This window comes from Passer montanus, unplaced genomic scaffold, assembly GCF_014805655.1.
Source record: "Passer montanus isolate IOZ18808 unplaced genomic scaffold, ASM1480565v1 scaffold18, whole genome shotgun sequence".
NCBI classification, from domain to species: domain Eukaryota; kingdom Metazoa; phylum Chordata; class Aves; order Passeriformes; family Passeridae; genus Passer; species Passer montanus.
This window is the reverse complement of record NW_024365381.1, coordinates 12,325,753-12,345,493: the sequence shown is the minus strand read 5'-3', so window position 1 is coordinate 12,345,493 and position 19,741 is coordinate 12,325,753. Positions and strand designations below refer to the sequence as shown.

At 47.4% G+C, this 19,741-nt stretch overlaps 1 protein-coding gene across 1 annotated transcript; it reads right to left on the bottom strand.

Annotated features, from left to right (window-relative positions):
* Window positions 1–7,240: 7,240 nt before the first annotated feature.
* RHOV (ras homolog family member V) lies at window positions 7,241–14,166 on the bottom strand. The gene is made up of 3 exons (XM_039705550.1): window positions 13,764–14,166; window positions 10,360–10,418; window positions 7,241–10,034 (listed from the first exon to the last, which is right to left on the bottom strand). Exons 1-3 carry the CDS (start codon window positions 13,957–13,959, stop codon window positions 9,594–9,596), a joined length of 696 nt encoding a protein of 231 aa, XP_039561484.1. The 5' UTR covers window positions 13,960–14,166; the 3' UTR covers window positions 7,241–9,593.
* Window positions 14,167–19,741: the final 5,575 nt, after the last annotated feature.

The following is a 19,741-nucleotide window of genomic DNA, read 5'->3' as shown; positions in this document are numbered from 1 at the left end:
TCCAGCCGGGGCTCTGATGGTATCAGAGCTGCAAAGGCTGAAGGTGCAGCTTGTTTCTTTTCAGCAGGAAGGCAAGAATCCCAAAGATGACCAAATCAGGAATGGTCAGTGTGGTTGGGTTTTTCCCAGGATTCCTAAGGACTCACTGCTGAGAACAAGCCTGTGATCCAGCAGCCCTGGATTGCATTGCAATAGGTTGTCACCAAAATGGGACTGTTCCACACACAAATCTATTGGGAAAAAAATACTTGATCAAAATGTGAAAATGTTGGTTAGATAATTCCTGGCCAGTACCAGCCTGTAACCCTTTTATCAGTCACACTGTGTGAGATGAAAATACAGGTATGCAGAGTACAGGAGGCTGCGTAGTAGTTGGTGCTTGCTCCCTGCCAGGAGAGTTTCCCAAGAGCAGAATGACCAAAGGCAACAGCTGAGGTCTCCAGTCAAAGGAGATGTCTGGAAGAACATTGCAGGGGGAAGCGATCTTGCAGTGAGTCACCCTGGGCTCAGGTCTGATATCCCTGCCCAAAGAGGCAAAGGTAATTGCCTCTGATTAATGCAGGCAAACTTCTGTGAACTCCAATGAGGATATGAAAGGACTGACATGCCTCTTTGAGATGGAGGTAAGATAGAGTACAGCCAAGTGTGGGAAGAAAATTAAGCTGAGATGTAGTTTTTAATTACCAATAAAGCCATGCTCCAGAATAGAGGGTTGAGAACAGGACTCGGTCTCTTCCTACTCTTTTGTGATCCTTGATGTATAGAAAGGAGTTTAGGGAAGAGCAACCCAGGATTGCTGTGGAGACCCATTTGTAGCATTTAAATGCTTGTGCTGCCCCCTCACCCTTTCTTGCTCAGAGGCTGTAATTATTTAGACAACAGATGTAGCCAGAGATTTCCAGTGGATGCCAATAAAACATGGAAGGGCAGCATCAGTGAAGTCAGTACTGATATTTAGCAGAAGAAAAACTACATCTTTACTGGCTATTTATGTGGATGAGACAGGAAGAAGGCTGTACCCCAGAGTGTGTTGTTTCCTCTCGATGAACATCCCAGGTGCTCAGCAGCCCCACTCTGGTCTCACCTCTGGAAGAGGGAGAGTGGAATGGTCCAAGCCATGCCTGACAGCAAGTGGCAACAGGAGGCTTTCATGCCCCTTTCATGCATCTGTTTGCACCTCAGTCAGGAGCATGGTGAGAGCCTGGTGGTGGTGAGCTCCCTTCGTCCAGCCACATTGAGTGTCATGACAGCAGCACGGATTCAGTGTGGGTTCAGACATGACTGCCCGCGCCACCAGCTGCTTACCCAGAGACCTTGCCCTTCTTGGAAGCCTGTGCTGCTCATCAGCTGCTCTTGTCTACTAAAGTCTGCAGAGGTGTCTCAGTATTCAGAATGCCTCTTCCTCCTCTGCCCCTCCTAAAAATGATAGACTCAGAATGGGATGCTGTTTCTACACCCATAATTAAAGCTAGTTCAGACTCTTGTTCTGGAAAAGTTCCTGCTGCTCCTGGGTTCCCAGACTGCTATGTGGTGTCCTCTCATCCACATGGGCTGTGGCTATGCTCAGATAGTGCTGCCTGTGCTACAGGCATCACATGAAAGAAGCAGAACTGACATGAATGTCCCGTATTCTGCTCCTGGGCCCATCTCTTTATTTTATCTGGGGACTTGATAGCTGTGTGAAGACATCACATTTCAGTCTTCCTCCTCTCCCACCACATCACCAAGGTGGCACATGCACTATTAAGTAGCAATAGGCACAGAGCTTCCTTTTAATAATCTCCTAACTTTGCAGACCATATGACTAATGTTTCCTTCAGCAGCACTAAAGTTTGGAGATATTTGCTCTCAGAGCTGGAGGTATAACCAAGAGGGTTTGATTTTCCAGTTCTCTCTGGAAACTCACAGAAGGCAATAATGGACATATTTCAGGACTTTTATCCCATTTTGAGGACCATGAAAAGAAGCATTGTGATGTTCCTGGCAATAACCCTTCCCCTCCTATGGCACCCTGTGTGTACCATCCATGAATGTTTATCATACCCCATGGAGGGGAAGGAACTCCATTTTGCAAATGGAAAAGGAAAGCCATTCACCCAAACCTGCTCAGGGAAATTATGTTAAAACCTGGGATAGCATTTCCAGGTTTTTGATGACCTAAATTATATTTAGACTCACCTTCTCTCTCAACACCTAATGCAGTATCTTTATTATCCAAAAAGAGATGTTTGGAGATAGTGAATAAGTGCAGTGCATGTAAAGCTAGGACACTGCCATTACTGGTACTCACAAGGCAGGCAGGCACTGCAGGAAGTCCTCTTTCTCCCAGAGTATGGTTGTATTTTATTTATTAGCTCAGAGTCCCTGTATTTCAGGTTCAGCATCCTTTGACAGGGGTTTTGTACATGTAAGACTTTACTGTTAGATGCTAATAACTTATTACTCTACAAATCTATTTGGCTTACAAGAAAAAAAAAATCATTCTGCAGAAGATATCACAACATTAGATATCCTCTCCTACCCTCCCTTCAAATTAAACACTGCTGCCCAGATAATATTCCAGGGTGGCTGACATCTTTCATCTGCTCTATGTTATTAAAACCCCTTAGCAAGTGGAATGAAAATTCTTCTGTGCTATGTATAGCACCATGTGTACAACTATTCACAGCTGGGAGTACAGCCTTGGTACCCACACTTGGATCTTTATGGTTTGGGTTTTGCAAGCCTTTTTTTCTCTGTGCCTGCCAAGCCTCTGGCTGGCCGGTGGCATTGGCACTCCTCAAGAAGCCTGCTGCTCTCCTTTCCTGGCAGAGGTTTCACAGGGTTTCAAAGTCTCCCTCCACTGCGGTTATTAAAGGCTTTTGTTTATCTTGTGAAATCTGCCCTGTGAATGCTGACACTGACTGAAGTGCTGGGAGAGTTTCCCTGACTCTTCCTCTCTCAGTCTCTCACGGGTCTATTCCCATGAAAATGATCTCAGGTGTGCTGTGCGTCATCAGTCTGCCCCGGGCGCTCCCTGCCTCGCTGGCAGGGAAGATGAATGCGCTCTTTCTGAAGCTCTGCCCGTAGCTGGGTGCCCCTCCAGCCTCCGCGCTGCGGAGAGCCATGCCAGCGGCTCCGGCCACGCGGGCACCCGCGGCCCCAGCACCGCCGCTCCCCGGCAGCGCGGCCCGGCAAAGGGCTCCCTGCAGGAGAGCAGCGAGCGCTCTGCGATGCATCCCAACCCATGGGCGCTGCTTGGGCTGCATTTTCCCAGCCTCTCTCCCATCCAGCCCTGCAGGGATGCAGCCTCTGACGGGAAAACTAAATCCTCCCACGATGAGCTCTCCTTCAGCACGTGATGCTGACTTTCCCTTTTGGATGAGAAAGGATCTCCAGTGTTAGGGCTGAGGTATTCACCCACCTTCCAAGGGAGATCCCAGATAGATCCTTGGCAGATTCCAGCTGGATCCCTGAGTCCCTGCTGCCACTGAGCAATGTAACCAGGTGTTTACCTGGAGACGCAGAGAGTTAAGCTCGGTGGCAGGGTGAGATGCTTGTGAGGATGGTGGAGGAAGGGACAAGCCCATGGCTTGAGTGCCCTGAGCTCCCCACAGAGTTTAACATTTGTGATGGCACCAGCAGCAGCACCGTTCATGTGTAGGTAACTGCTTGGGAATCACCAGGGCTGTCTCCACCAGGAAATTCCACCGTGCCACCAGCATGATGATTGGCAGCGCAGCCACAGGAAGGGGGCTTTGCTGTCTGTGGTTGATTTGCTAAACTGTGCTCTCTTCCACAGGAGGTCGAGCTCTTCCACCCTCACCACCAGCAGAGCCCATGGGGGGGCTCCTGTTACCAGCTGGGGAGCAGCAGGCGCCAGGCCTGGCTCTGAGGCTGCCACTGCTGTGCTTCCTTCTGTGCTGAAAGCCTGGGGAAGGTTTCAGGAGTGCCTGGCTCACTTTCTGAGAAAACAAGGAAAGAGAGCTTTACCCTAGACCCTGGGAAGCCCGTGTATTTTCATTGTATTTTAATTTTAAGAGATTGTCTGCCCCGCCCAAGATTATCTCATGGGAAAGAAAAGCCTGGCTCAGTGACTCGTGGTGAAACTTGTCCCACAGCCAAATTTCTTTGCACCTGATGTTCCTCCATAGCAGCAGAAACCAGAGTATTTCAGTTCACAACACTGCCCTAGGGGTAGTGCTGGGGATAAGGGGTTGGAGGAGGAGGATGGGACCCACATCTCCTCCTGCTCCTCTAGAACAAGTCCTGCAAGTTTGGATGCCGAGCAGCTCAGTCTGGGAACTGGAAAGGGCATGGTGTCACCCTGGGAACAAGGATCACGTGGGACTGCAGCAGAGGGAACCTGTCTCAGGGATAAGTTGAGACATACCCTGCCCTCTTGTGCAATAGGTCTTTGCAAGTACAATGCTGTATTTATACGGTGGGAATGGGGAGCCCAGGGCTGGACTCTGCAGAGGCATGAGTAAGCAGCTTCCAGGAGGCCCAGGTGCCAGCTGGGCCAGCTCTTTGATTCCTTTTCTGGAAGCAGACCCATTGCTGGGTCTCAATCAGCATTCTCCACTACAGGAAGGACAGTCTTAGAGACATATTGTAAAATTCAAGTGGTTTCTTTAGAAAAATGCTTTATCTCCCACTCACTACAGAGTGATTAAGCATGGTCAAAAAGAGGCAATGATGTAAAGCAGACTCAAGATGTACAAGCAGACCACACGGCCAAGGGCAGCATCCTGGGCAAAAAGGACTCTCAACAGAATGGAAGAGCAGCAGCTCAGTAAGCACACAGGCTGTGAGACGACAAACATGGCTCGTGGTGACAGCATCTGTTTGAGCAGTGCCTCTGCTCCCTTCTGCTCTTGTGGTGTTCCCACGCTGCTCTTTGAGAGACTGCAGAAAGGACCATGGGAAAGGACCAATCTAGCCCTAATTAGGGGCAGGAATGCATTAAGAGCAAAGTTGAAGCAGGTTACCTATATGCCAGTACAGCTTAGAAAAGTCAAATTAGACCCTGGTTCCAAGCTGAGCCTAATTGATAAATAACTTTAAACTTGGAACAATCTGAAGAAAAAGCCAATTAGCACCTGAGGATTAAATTGGGGAGTGTTAAGAAAGTGATAAGGTTGTTAATGTAATCGCACCTTCTCAGGAAATGGGGGGAGGATGCCATTCCGAGGTGATTGCATTTCAGCAGGGTTCCTCCTGCTGGGCTCATGTCAGCTCCTGACCTGGTAATAGTTCAGCCTTGCCCCTTCAAAATAAATAGGATGTAACCTACAGGGCATAAAGATCTCCAGAAGGACTTTCAGACTTGCCCTTTTGATGCTGAAAGGACAATGTGCTGAGTCAGATGGAACTTGGTATTATTTTGGGGTTTAATTCCCAGTCAGGGTTCAGTGGAAACTGAGGAAAGTGTTACTAGCTGGAAACCTTTTTGGCACAGCTAAGCCTATTTAGGGTGTGATACCTACAGAAAAAGGAAACTAAAGGGTCCTTTCCATACTGTGTCTCTCCTGTTGCTGATATCCTTTGGCAATGGCAACTGAGAGTGGCAGCAAGCACACTGGCTTTGTGTGGATTTACAAAACATGGCGTGTACCTGTACTGTTACCTACGCTGGGTCTCACCCAGCATTCTCCAGTACCAGAAGGACAGTCTTCCTCATTAGTTACTCTGTTGGATGCAAGGATATGCAGCAGTCTGCTACCCAGGATCCAAGTCAGAGCCCTGAGCAAGGAAGAAGGTGCTAGAGAGTTTCTACCCTGTAGGAATGTCGGTGCTTTTAGCATTTGATGCTGAGCTTTCTGCTATGGAACAAGTCAGATCAACTAATCATAAGGATCCTTTTTGGAAGAAACTAAGCAGCACTCGTGAGGAATTGTGCTGGCCTAGCAATGGACTGGGCTGGCTTCACCCAGCCTGGTGGGGTGGTTTGTGTTAGCAACAGTCTCCCAGGAACTCCCCTGTGCTCTCGGCAGCATCTGAAAATACAGGTTGGTCAAGCAGCACTGCAAGGCAGAAACAAGCCCAGACTCTACCAAAGCCAGGTAGTAGCACAGATCCAGTACTGCACCGTAAGAGGATGAGAGCAAGGTTTACAGACACCTCAGGTGGCTCTGGTAGGAAACTCCATTTAATGAGATAGATTCACCTCCCCACACCCAGGAGTTCAGCTTTGTTCACGGGTCTCAGGGAGTTTTAGAGTGCTTATTGTGCATATGACAGGATATGGCTCAGTGGAATGACTCACTCCCTGTAAAGTTAATTCACACTTTGCTGCTATTTCCATTCACAGGTGCTTCTGTAAGATTTAGTGCCAGGAAGTTACAAAGCTGGGAGCCAGCTCCAAATACTCCCATAGGTTACTTTACACCTAGTAAACAGTGGGTCTGTAGAAGGAGAATGTGGTTGCTGACTTGGTAAACAACCATGCCCCTCCCCCACAAAAAACTCAAAAAAGTCCTAAAAACCCCAACAACCACCTCACCCAAAACACAGATTCCCAAATCATGTTTTATTGGTAGTCATTTCCCATTCCCTTCTACTTTCTGAGTTTGCCCATTACCTCTGCTACTCTCTTTTTTTGTCCATTTTCTTTCCTAGTTCTCTGCTGAACCACCACACTCTTCCCTCACTTTTCAGCCCTCTGACTCTGGAGCAGCTATGGGGCCCCACATCTGGACAGGCAGGATCTCTGACCTATCTGTAATACTGAAGACAGGGCTAAAAGGGTTAGTCCTGTGAGCTGTATTGGATGGAGCCTTTGCATCCTATGTGGCACAAGCAAAATTTTTCAGCACTTGAGCAGTATTTAATTGCCATGGTAAGTTAAGTGAAGCTGGTCCAAAATTACCCTAATGACAGAGCAGCATGCTGTCATTAAGGCTCCAAATGCAAGTCCTATATGGGCTTGGCTCAGTGAGTGCTGGGAGAGCTTCCTGACTGGTCCCTGGAGAGTGGCTTCTGGGGAGAGGCATTGAAAGCCCTGGATGTTTGCTACTCCATCCCCCTCAGCAGCCTCCATATTGAGTGATTAATCTTATTGAAAGATTAACTGAGGTAACAGGAGGAACCTGGAAAGTTTTAGCTATGAGGGGATTTTTACCATTGCTAGTGAGGGTTAGGACATGCAGTGAGAAGTGGGGCTATTTCCCTGTTATGCTTTTTGTCAGTAAAATGGAGTAACTCTCTCTCCATTAGCCCAACTTAATCTGCACTGATGAAATTACAAACACAAGTTGTGGACATTAAAAAAATTTATTTGAACAAATTGAACAAATTTTAGACACAATCACATAGAATGAAAGTAGCTCTCAGTACAATTTCTTTTCCAGAATGAAATAACCCCTGTTTCATACCAAGCTACTGCAGGAGAACCCTTGCTGTCCTTGGCAGGAAGGAGGCTGGTGTTCTTTCCACCTGTGGACCTGCTCCACAGGGATGTGGCATGCTCTTTGGCAGGTCACACCACAGCCCTTGGTCTCACAGGCTAAAGAAATGTGTGAAGACCCAACAGACAAACTGAACTGGAGATACAGCAAAGGTGCCTGCACAGGTAGGATATGCACACTGGGATGCATTGCTGAGTGAGAGCTTTGTCAGGTGTCCTACCTAGACCTGTGTCAGACAGATCACTCCTAGTTACTGTCTCTGTGCTCACCATCTCTTAGGACTCCTCACTGGACTCAAATGGCATTTCAGTTGGAGGAGTCCTTTCAACATTCAGCTCATTTTGCTGCACCATCCTTTTCAGGCCTCTGAGCCTTACCCTAGAAGCAGCTCCAAGGCTGTGGACCATTTTCCTTCCCAGGAACACTTCACCTCTTTCATCCTGCAATACTTCCCAGGGAGACAGCAGTCTTGTTCTCACATCCTGGGAACTACATAAGCTGCACTACAAAACCAGCCGGCTGTGAGAGCTGTTGGGAAGCATTTGTTTGGAGCCAGACTGCATTAGTCACATTTGCCTTGCTACAGGCTCACTAGCTCACCTCTGCTTGCTTTTGGTCTAGGGCAAACCATCCACAGCTATTTCTCTTTCTGTCACATTACTCCAGAGTGTCCTCAAAGCAATGGGCTGTGGCCAGATGCAGAGAATCCCCTGAGTATCAAAAGCATCACTTGACAGACCTGTCATGCTCTCTGCTACATAAACGAAAATGAAATGTCTCTGCAAAAGAAGATTTAGAAATTGCTGCAAGTTCTGTAATAAAATAAAAGAAAATGTGAATAGGCTGTCTGAGGTATTAATTCCCCGAGAAACAGGTGAGAGGGGAAGGGAGTGAAACTTAAGGAATTATTTTCTTCAGCATAAACTTAATGGATTTCCTTTGCTTTTTATTTCAGCAGATCAAGCTGTGACTTCTAAAAAAGGGAAGCATAACAGAAAGAAGCCCTGAGTCCTCTGTTCCTGTTCTGCAGCCTTAGGAAGAACAGTACAAGGTAAATTCCATTCTTCTGTGTAGATCTGAAATGATCTGTAAATCTGAATTATTTTACTAATAAAGAGGAACTCTCACTACAACCTTCTCACTAGCAAAATTTTCACATCCCTAAAGGTTACCCTGCATATTACCATCTCAACTAAGTAGAATCACAACTTTAATTTAACAACATTCATTCTTCTTTCCTTCTCCATCTACCTTTCTTAATTCCATCTTTCTCCTTTCTATTTGCTTCCTTTTCTTCCTTCTCTCTCCATCCACATTTGACCCCTTGGTAGTGTTATAAACCCTTTGCTGACACAGTTTTTTCTCTGCTAGACAGAGCCACACCTCACTCTTCCTCACCTGTTCTTTCTTTCGAAACACCACACACACAAAAGGCCTTTCAAAGTTGGTCTCCAAGTCCACAACTACCTCTTAGGATAGGACTGTAACACCTGCACCCAGCAGACTAGAGAGTCCTCTCAGAGAATGTTTTGCTCAAAACATTAATGTAGCTCCCAGTGCATTTTCTCTTCAGCATGCTAATGGCCTTTATTTAGGAAATAACTTCTCAAGAGTACTCCTAGTACAGGGCCTTTAAGAAACAGTGCTGCTTTTTCACAACCAAGTGAATTCTACCTATTTTGGCAAATGGAATCAGAGGGGGAATCCAAGTCTCATGTTACAAACTCTGCACCCCATGCCTGACTACATTGCAGTTGCATGTAACTGCTCCTGCCCTACTCTCTGCCATGCCTGTAAATCAGCAAAAACACAGGCTGATTTCAGAAGTCCCTCATGTATATTATGCTGCATCAGAACTCTGAAAGTGTGTGAGCTTCAACCAGAAAACTGGTCATTTTGAACAATGCAAGGAACCTGCCTGTTCTGGGGTACTGAGTCTAGATGTACCAAAGGCTCCCATTAGTCTGGAACACTCCAGACGTGTCCAGCAGGTGTTACAGCTGCCTGAACCATTCCACATCTCAGCACAATGGAAATCTAGTTCATGTCTCCTTGGCATCTGATACTGTACCCAGCAAGAGACAGGTTTCCAAGCCCAGCAGCTTATCATACCCTCCTTGCTGGGGCCACAGGAGCAGTCACTCCAAGAAGGGGCAGAGCCAATACTGGCATTGGGTGTTTCTTTTCCCCTCCCTCAAAGCACCTTCAGACAAAGCAAAAGAATTTCTTCCAGCGGCACTTAGAGAGAGTCTTGATGCCTTTGGCAGTCATCTTCTTTTCCTGACGTGCCTTGTGCTCAACACCGCTGACAATGGCCATGTCAAAAACTTCTTTAAGGTTCTTCTGGGTCAGTGCTGAGCATTCCAGGTAGGCTTCAGCCCGGATTTTGTCAGCTAGACCTTCTGCCTGAGGCCGGGGCACAGGCTTCACGTGGTAGCGATCCAGGCTGATGAGGACATTGACATCGTCCCTCAAGTCCGCCTGTGTCCCCACGAGCAGCACTGGCGCCCGCGGGTTGTGAGTTCGTATCTCAGGGATCCATTTCTCTGTAATGTTTTGGAAGGAGCTTGGGTTTACCACGCTGAAGCAGACAAGGAAGACGTCGGTGTCAGGGTAACAAAGAGAGCGCAAACAGTCAAAGTCCTCCTGCAGAAAAGGGAGGGGAAAAAGAAAGTCCTCACTGGACTGCTCTTCTAACAGCATGATGCTGCAGTAGCTTTTCTACAAGTTAGCTAGGATAACAACAGAGACAGGGCATTGTACTGACTTTGTGGCCATGCCGTGTTTCAGAGACAAGTTTCAGAGTTGAGGGCATCTGTCATTCCCTTGTCTGTGACTGCCATACCAGCAAATGGCTGGTGCTGGACCACTGTACTTCCTTTCTTCCCAGTTAAACACCTCCTTCCTCAAAGCCTGAAAACAATCCCTGTCCCACAGGACCAGAGTTGACAGCTGCTTTGATAGAGCTTACCTGTCCAGCAGTGTCCCACAGCTGAATTCGGACTGGGGCTCCATCCACGAGGACCTGCACTGTAGCAGAAGGAGAGTAAGGATGAGTCCAAAGCAGCTGCCCAGCACACACAGGTACACTCATACAGGCTTTTCCTGAGCATTTTGCTTCATACCCTGCTGAACAGACTCACTGAAGTCACTCACATCTCCTCCTAGCTGAGCATTCTCCCAAACCTCACCAAGACTGTAGAAGCTTGCACTGGAAACACTAAGAGAACTGCAGCAGACCTGGTTTTGTTAGCTTTCAGGTGTTTTGTGCTTGTCTCTGGAATTTTGAAAGAATAGTTCCACGTTACTGGACAACTGCACCTCTACACAAAAAGAGCCCTTAGCCAAACAGTTCCCTGGGAGCCACTCGTTTTCCTTCCACAACCCAAGAAAAAAGATAAGGATAAAACCAGAGAACTTCAGCAACTTGCTCTTATCTTCTTGGCCAAGCAAATTCAATTCAGTCTCCATCAAACAAGCTGTTGGAGATTTTTGCCATCCAGACCAGAAATTTGGCCTTAAAAAGATGTTGCCTGAGTGTCCTAGCTAATGAAAACCCCATCTTTGTAATGAAGAAGCTATTAAAGAAACAGTGATGAGTGAAATCCCTTTCAGACCATCCACACACCAAAAAACTGCTGAGTTACACATGTAAGGTTTGCTCCTATTTCACTCCCTAATCACAATAAGCCTTCATGTGGTATCAGCTGACTCAGACTGAGGGCTGGCAGGACCTCTGATGGCAATCAGGAATGAAACTGTTAGATGTTTAAGTGCATAGACACCACAGAGATTAGGCTAGGAACTGAGGAGAGGGAAAAAGGGGTTGTGGAGCTGGAAATCACTTGAAAGTAGGTGGATGGGGCTCTGCTTGGGTGAATAGAGGCAGACATCATGGCTAAGGTGACAATGGCTGGCACTTGACATGAACTAGCAAAACTCCACTGCTGTGTGCAGGAAGGAGGCCTTATTGTCCTTTTTGTCAAAAAAACAAAAAAAAAAAAAAAAAAAAAAAAAAAAAAAAAAAAAAAAAAAAGAAACCAAACCAAAAAGCCCCCCATAACCCACAAACAAACAAAAAAAATCTCCCAACCAGAGGCCAGAGGCAGGATAAATCTTTTGTGATTCTTGAAATAATTTGTCAGGTGAGAAGTGACAGAAACAAGAGAGTTTAACACAGGTTTTTGAAGGAGAGCACTCCTCACTGAAAGCAGTCTGGGGGAAAAAAAGGGGGACACAGACAAAAAGAACTGAATTTTGGTGGGAGACCAAGACTGGAGGAAAAATGAAGGGGTGGGTGCATCCACCACAGTGCCACTCCTCACGGCGTAGCTGAAAGTCATTGCTTCCGTGTGACTGGGAAACAGTTGGGTTGTTACCATATCTTTGCCCCAGAGGAGGAAGAGAAACCTGTTCCTGATCAAAGAACCTGCTAGATCCTGACTTGATCTTCAAGGCAGCAGGCATTTGACTTTCTAGTACCTGGTTTTCTCTGTCTCACAAGTGCATTGAGAGAAGGAATTAGCATCTCTGAAATGTCTGGCCATCTTCAGATGAAACTCACCACGCATATTACCTACTGCTCCAGCGTTAGCACAAAGTTTCATCCCATCTGCTGCTAGCTTGAGCTACGTTAGCAACTCTGCAACAGCCCTCCAAATACCGCCCTCACAAGGTCCACGCCCTCAGGATGAGGATGGATCATGGTACAATAGCGACGGGGCTGGCAGAACAGGACAGCCTGGTGGAGAAAGGTCACCAGGTACGCGTTTCACTCAAGACTGCTCTAGCTGGCAGCGACACCCAGCAGGAGGTAGCAGCCAGACCACATCTGTGTGTGGCTGGGTCACTGTCCCAGAGTCAACCCCCTGCTAATGCAACACCTTCTCCTATCTTGTTATTGGCATCACAGTCCCATGACCAGGATTAAGGTTAGAATTTACACTGCTGAGTTCTGCCGGTTGTTTCAATGGCAGGTATTCCCCAAAAGTGGAAGGAGTTGGGTTGAAATTTCCAAGCTGGATCCTGAAATATAATATTTGACTCCAGGAAGGGACTTTCTTCAGGCTTATCCAGTGTCAGAGTAGGAGTGGGAAGGGAAACTTGTCTGTTCTTCCATTTCCTCCCAATAAGCAAAAAGTAAACTCACAAAACATTTTTAATGCTTTTGATTTCTATCAGTTACAAATCCTATGAACCTCTGAAGGTTCATAGGACTGAAGACTCAGTACTGGGACATCCAGACTGGAACTAAACCCATGTGCAGCTATCTTCAGAATACCTGTTGTTAATCAAGGAGTCTGTGCACTTGTCTTGCCTTCACCTTTCTGGACCATTTTATTATGGATTTGCCCTTCCAAAAATGTGCAGTCTAATAGCTACAGTAATGTTAAGCCTCTCTTAGTCTAATCCATACACATTAATGCAAATAGAGCAGAGACAGCAGTAACCTTTCCCTTGGAGGACTCATGATTCCTTACATCTGTTCACAAAGGGCTTCTGGACCATGAACAGCAGCGTGTTCCCAGTCCAGTTCCTTCAAGTGACAGTGGAATAGCTTGGAGAAGGTCAAGGTAAGTCAACAGCTCTCAGAGTGAGCAACTGAGGGGGGACGTTCAAACAAAACACTCCCTGTAAGCACCCCTAAAACTATGACACATTAGATGTCTCATTCCTGGTCTGACTTGAGCACATCTCTAATCTACCAATCTACATTGTCAAGTAGTGTTATGTTTCTTCATATCAAATGAAGATAAGAAATCTTTCAAAGGGCTTTGTATTCTCCTGGGGTTTGTATTAGAAATTGGAGCCCAAAGGAAGAGGAGTGTAGAACAAGAACAAAGATAGCATTTACAAAATGAGAGCTCATCAGCTTGCAATTCTAGCCAGACTTATAAAGCTCGTCAACTTTTTGACAACCTCTGTTCAATGCTAACTTCACCAGACATGGAGAGAAAAGGATGGTCTTCCTGACTATCAGTTAAAACTAAAATCACAGCGTTACACTGTAGGCTATTTCTGAAGCTAAAACCACCACAAACAGTAAAAAAAAAACAACTAAGCCCCCTTCTATGTAGTCATAACAACACCACAAAACCAGGAAGGTGCCCAAGTTCATAGAACTTGCAAATCAGCTCGACACGGTTGCAGAAGGGAGGACCTCCACCTGCTGAACCTCACAAAACGTCGGAGGGACTCGGTCCGAGCGCCAGGAGTCCCCTGGGGCTCTGTGCCCGCAGAGCCCCCGGGCGCAGCCCGTGGCGCCGGGAGCGCTCGCCTCCATCCGCGCCGGGAGCCCGCTGCTCCCGAGGTGCCGCCGCTCCAGGCTGAACCTCCCGGCCCCCCACGCCCCGCGCAGCCCGGGCGGGCACCTACCGGAGAAGGTGTCGAGGGCGGTGGGCTGGTACTCGTCGGGGTACCCGTTGGTGGTGTAGCTGACCACCAGGCTGGTCTTGCCCACGGCGCCATCGCCCACCAGCACGCACTTGATTCCCAGCTCCGGGCCGCTGCCCCGGGGCGGGCTGTGTCTCCGCAGGGTGGGCGCGTAATCCAGCAGCTCCTGGGGAGGCATGGCAATGGCACTGCCGGTGGCACCGCGGACTCGGCAGGGCTCAGCGCGGGGAGCGGCGCGGCGGGGCCGCTGCCATGCTCCTGAGAACGGGCTGCTGTCGGAGCTGCCGTGCGGGGCCACCCTCTCCAGCCCGCCGAGCTGCACTCCTCATCACTACACCTGCCGCCCTGCGCACAAAACCAGCCCCTATTTCCCTAGTCCCGCCCTGTCCCGCCCCGCCGGGAGGTGGCCGGGCCCAGCCCCGCTCCGCCCGGCCCGGCCCGGCCCGGCCCGGCCGCCTCCTCCCGCCGGGGTCCCGCTGCTGCACCCCCATCCCCCGCGGTGCCCCCAGCGGCGGCTGCCCTCGGAATTTCGGCAGGTGCCACGCCGTGCTCGGAGCCCCGCACACGCAGGAAAGCCGCGCCCCTGCTTGCTTTTTGAAAGAAGCAGCTCCACTGTGCCATTTGGGGCATCTGTGATTTCTGCCATGAAATCGGGACAGAAGTAAAACCAACAGTGCTGGTCAGTATTGTGAAGGACAATATAAAACAAATGGCCAAAAGTCATCCCATCTGTTAACTACGTGATTGCCATTACTGGGTTGCTGGGGCCCAGCCAAGCTGTTGCTACCTGCTGGCAAAAGCCACAAAGTGTATTTTCCCAGCTGCATGGACAAGTGCAGGAGTTCCCAGTCTGCTGCCTGTTTTTCATATTCACCTCTGGTAGCTCACACACCACACTGTGCCCTTGGCAGCTAAGAAGACAGCTCCATCCCTGCCCTGAGGAGCTCACCGTCTAAAGAAGTATGACTAAACACAGGAGTGGGAACACACCACTTAAAAGGAGAGATACAGCCACACTATCTCAGCCATCACTGCGCACCAGCGTAGCACCTCCAAGTGATTGGAAACGCTGGAGGGAAAGTATTAATGCCTGCAATACCCAATATTGCAACATTAGCTTTGAACGTGGAGCTGCTTCCTAATGGAGGAGCTCAGGCTATCAATGAACAACACTCCTTTAGTTACCATGATGTCCTCCACGGTCCTCTCAGCAAGGCAGACCTGTGTGCACAAGGAAGGTTTGTGCTGCAAGGAGCTGCTGATCAGCAGTTCATGAGTTTGTCTTGCTGCAGTTTGCATCCATGCTGAGAAAGATACAAAGGTGTTCCACCTACAAAATGTTGAACTTGAGAAGAAATCTTTAAGTCAGGCACAGTCCAGAGTGCTTTTCTCTGTGGGTGACAGAAAGTCATAAGCACTGCCACCTTTCAGGTTCAGTGGACAAAGTGTCTCCGCTCTTTGGAGACAGCCAACAAGCTTCCTGGGAGCTGCAAGAAGGCTTTTCCTCTGCAGTGTTCTCTAGCAGTTTGTTTTAATCAACTCCTTATGTGTTTTCACACGTAGCACAGCCTTAAATTTCTACAGCTACAAAAAATGGGAATGGTATTAGAAACTAGGCTGCTGCTAAAACATGTGCCAGGTAGTCTTGCTACAGCAAGAGGCTGCTATCTCAAGGGACTGGCTTGCACTAGACTGGCTTTTTCCAGTGCCATGCTCTTCAGTGCTAGCTCAGAGCCAGCTGACAGCTGAACTGCTCCAGAAAAGGCAGAATGCACTGGGGCAGGCCATGCTCTGCAGTGTGTGAGGTGTGGCAGTGCCTCCAATGGGACCAGCAAGGACACGCTACACTGCGGCTGGGACAGGCAGCACAGCAAGCAAGGCTCTTACAAAGCTCTCCCAGTGCATTTCAGACTCTGCTTGACTTTCTGTGAACTATGACATTTCCATTTAATCAGAAGAAATGAATGTAAGTGAGGGATTCTTCACCAAATTGTTCACTGTTGGCAGGGACAAGAGATGGAGAGGAGCTGACAGTTCAAGTTCCCTATTTGCTGTTCGCTTAGGAATGTATCTCCCTTAAGAAGATACACTGTTGCCCCACTCCACAGATCCAGCCCTTTTTCTCCTTTTCTTTTCCTAAAATCTCTTCCTTCTGGGACTATGCTCCTTTTTCCTTGCACTTTCTGACAACTGTTGGTTGACACACACTTAGTTTGTCAATAAGCTTAAGTGATTTTTAATCTATATTTAAACAAAGTGATTAAGCAAACAAACAGGGCCGCTCCCATGGATTCGTTTCTCAGGTCTTGAGAAAGAGAAAGGTCTTGTCTTGGTCCTGACAGCTAACAGTGGATGCAGATTTAGTTTCACAATGCAGACAGCAGTCAGATATTTTGGGTTTGCTAGATATTTTTTCGCAATTCTGGCTTTTTTGCAGTGAAAGCCTGTCCCATTCCCAGAGCTGCTGAACCAATAGCTCTGGGGACTGCCTACTCTGCCCATGGAGGTAGCAGGTACATTAGGAGAGTCCCATTGAGTGCTGCTTGCCTGACGTGCTCCTCTGCCAAAATCAGTTGTGCCTGAGTGGGAAATACACAGTCTTCAAGGCTGTATTTGGCCTCACTCCCAGGAATTATAATTAGTACAAATTATGATGGTATTTCTCATTATGTGAATTCCTATCCAGGAACTAAGTGCAGAAGATCAAACTCTTTCCAGGCAGATCAAATACAGATTTCAGGTCCTGTTAGTGTTTAACCATTACTCAGCTGGGCTGCACTATCTAGGCTGCACAGAAAAGCTGCGCCATGAAAGTGATTTACAGTGGAAATAGATTTCTATATTCAGGCAGTGTGTGACTGTCACCACCAGTTTGTATGAAACAAACTTCATACATCTGTACAAAGTCCAGATGTATTAAAAAACCCAGTTATTTAGAGGAAGATGCTTTCTGTCTTGCCCATTTCTATCAATTATAATAATTTTTCTCACTGCTGCTGTGGCCAGGAGAAGTCCAACTATGGACCAAATCAATAACAGTACATAAGCCAGTTTGGGTGAGGAGGACACATGGGCTTGTGGGGATGAAACTTGTGGGGATGAAACTACAGATCAGCTCAAACTATTCCATATAATTTCCATTCTGAAGTGCAGTATTATAATACAGGGAAATAGTGACACGGCTTTTTAGCAGATAGTGGTCCTTTCAGTGGCTCCTGAGCAATACTTGACCTCCAGCAACCTTGTATTCTTTTCGTCTGACAACATTGTTTTCTGCCTCCTTGGCTGATATTCTGCTTCCCGGTCTTGTCCGAACTCACAGAGTGGAAGCCATTCTCATTTTTGCAAAGCCTAGCAAATTACTCACGTTGCCTCAGAGAAAGCATTCTGTGTTATGGGAGGTGGCAGTTTTAAAAATATCATGGCTCCCTTCTCACCAAGGGAAAAGAAAAAAAATTATCAGCCCCTTCTAACATGGCAGTGAGCAAACCCAGCCTTCAGCGTTACCTGCATTTGTACAAGTGGGCTGCATTTGTCAATAGGGCTCCTTGGCAAATGGTGCCCTGGGATCCCACTTCTGGGTCTGTTCACAGCGCTGCACAAGAGAAATCTAAACAGTGAGAAAGGGGGGCACAGTGAGAACAGCGACAACGCCAGCACGCACAGGACAGGTGGGTGGGCATCTCGATTGAGAGGGGACCTAAACTGGAGTGCAGGTGCCAGAGCAAACTGGATCCCGTGATGTCAAGAGACACTGAAGAAATCGAGGCACAGCCGCTGCCCAGCTGGTCGAATTCGTAATTGCAAGCAATGACACAACCAGTTCTGAGTCACCCAGCGTTTGTCATGCACCTGAGTGTGCTTCCTCCCTGGGAAAATCAGGCTAACTATAATTACCACTTAAAAGGAGTGACAGACAAAAGGGTGAAGACAAGAGCCCGAGCCTGGTTTTCCCTTGTGGTGTGCCCTGTCTTCCTTGTAGCCTTCAGGAAGTGATGTCAAACGCTTCTTTGTATCATTTTCTATCAACTTCGCAGAGGCAGAAACGCACACAACAGAAAGTCAGTGAAACATCAGGCTGTACCCACTCATAGAAAAATTATGTCAGGAGAAATCCAAGAAAGAATTATTCTAGTACTTACTTTCCTTTATAGAGATTTTGATTGATAGGAACTTCATAGTTCCAGAGTCTTCAGCAATAAAAATGCTTTACAATTCTATAGCAGCTAATGGATACTTCTGTTGTGAACTGGAGATGTGTGCTTTCGAAACGTCTTTGGGGGGGAGGGGGGGTGGGAAACAAACCCACCCCCCCCCCCAAAAAAAAAAAAAAAAAAAAAAACCACCAAAAAGAGAGAGAAACAGTGTTAGAATAGTTAGAATACAGCTCCCACCATCCTGGCCTCTGAACTACTTCATTGCTCTTTGGAAATAAAGGCAATACCTGGGAGATGGACGGAGAGGTTCTGGTTCATCAGTTCACTGCCACTCTGGTTAAATGTGGAGGCAAAGAGCCACAAGAACAGTATTATACTACATTTTCAGGTTAAAGAATAATAAGTTTAAATGATACAACAATGCCACTAGCTTCAAATATATTTTCTTGAATGTTCCAAAGCGAGACAAGCACCGTGTTGCACTAAATCCCTTTCTCAAACTCTACTTCATCCCCTGACTTGCTTAGGAACTAGTCCTACCTCTCAGACATGCTGTGAATAATTTAGAAGTGTGTTGCCATCTGCTGGAGAAAGTACGTATTTTAATACATGAGCTGATGAATGTGAAAGAACAGGCAAAGTTTAAGGCGTTCAAAGACTTTCTTTAAATCTGGAAGAGAAACAGTACATTTCAGACTAAAGACAGGTTGGAAGTCTGAGCTCAATTTCATTATGTCACTCAATCGGACGTTTTACGCCAAAAAGAGGCGCTAATGTTTAACAGGAATGGGTGAGGGAATTAGCAAGAGAAAGGTGATAAAGTTCCTATCCCTCCCTGTGAAATAAGGAAAGGCAGGCAGTTAACACTAAACAGTGAAGGGCTGGGTTTAAGAGGGATCGGAAAACCATAAAATGCCCTAAGATCACTGTCTCTGCCAAGTTATCAGTTTCAGTTCTCAGGCTTATCATTTATGGATCTCCCTTGAGGATCAAAACGGAGGGATTAGCCACAGGGTGCTGGTGATAGGGAAAAGGTTTTCTCACTGCAAAAGCATGTCCCCATCCTGCTTTTTTCACACTCTGGGACAGATGGGTTACGCCCTAGGGTTTCCATGGGGGCACTCGGTGGCTTTACAAAGGGCAGCCTGCTCTGGAATGCTCATGCAGCATCAACAGTCATTGGTAGTTCACCTGTGGGAACACAAAGTGTCAGGGGAACCGCGGTCTGCAGGTCTGCAATTGCTGCTCGGGCAGGACACAGTTCCACCCAGCGCTTACTGGTCTGCGCAGTCTGCTTCTGACAACGGGTTTGAAGAGCTTGGGAGGTTGGTTAATGGTTAGGAGGCGGGCTCTGGCAAGATTTTGAGCTTTGATCTCTTCGAGGGTGAATTCTAATTGTTGTATGGCTCCCCGTGTGGGTTCCAGTTCAGGTTCTCATGGGTAACTGTGATACCCAGGGTACACAGCCACTGTAATTCTGTTTACTGCATTAAATTTGTATACAGCATTCAAAAGGTCACTGACAAACGCTGTTCCTTCTCTTGGGGCAAGGTCTCTTGACTGAGTGGGGGACACAGGTATCTGCAGCATTCTCCTCAATGCAGTTACAGGGGTGTCTCATAGCCTGGAATCTGCTACACCTTTGTTGGTATCTTATGGAGGCCTTTAGGGAGTTACACCTATTTGCCTACATCTTTTAAGAATATAGGGTGCTTTTAATGCTGATCACTCTGAAGGAATATTATATATATATACAGTGAGGTGGAGTGATGATCAATACCATCTGTAGTGGAAATCTGTGAG

Excerpts from the sequence above, each read along its gene's own strand:
- RHOV (XM_039705550.1), bottom strand. The coding sequence starts at position 13,959 with ATGCCTCCCCAGGAGCTGCTGGATTACGCGCCCACCCTGCGGAGACAC. Across the intron at positions 10,419-13,763 it reads CGCCCTCGACACCTTCTCCG|TGCAGGTCCTCGTGGATGGA; the intron begins GTAGGTGCCCGC and ends CTTCTGCTACAG. Across the intron at positions 10,035-10,359 it reads TGTGGGACACTGCTGGACAG|GAGGACTTTGACTGTTTGCG; the intron begins GTAAGCTCTATC and ends CCTTTTCTGCAG.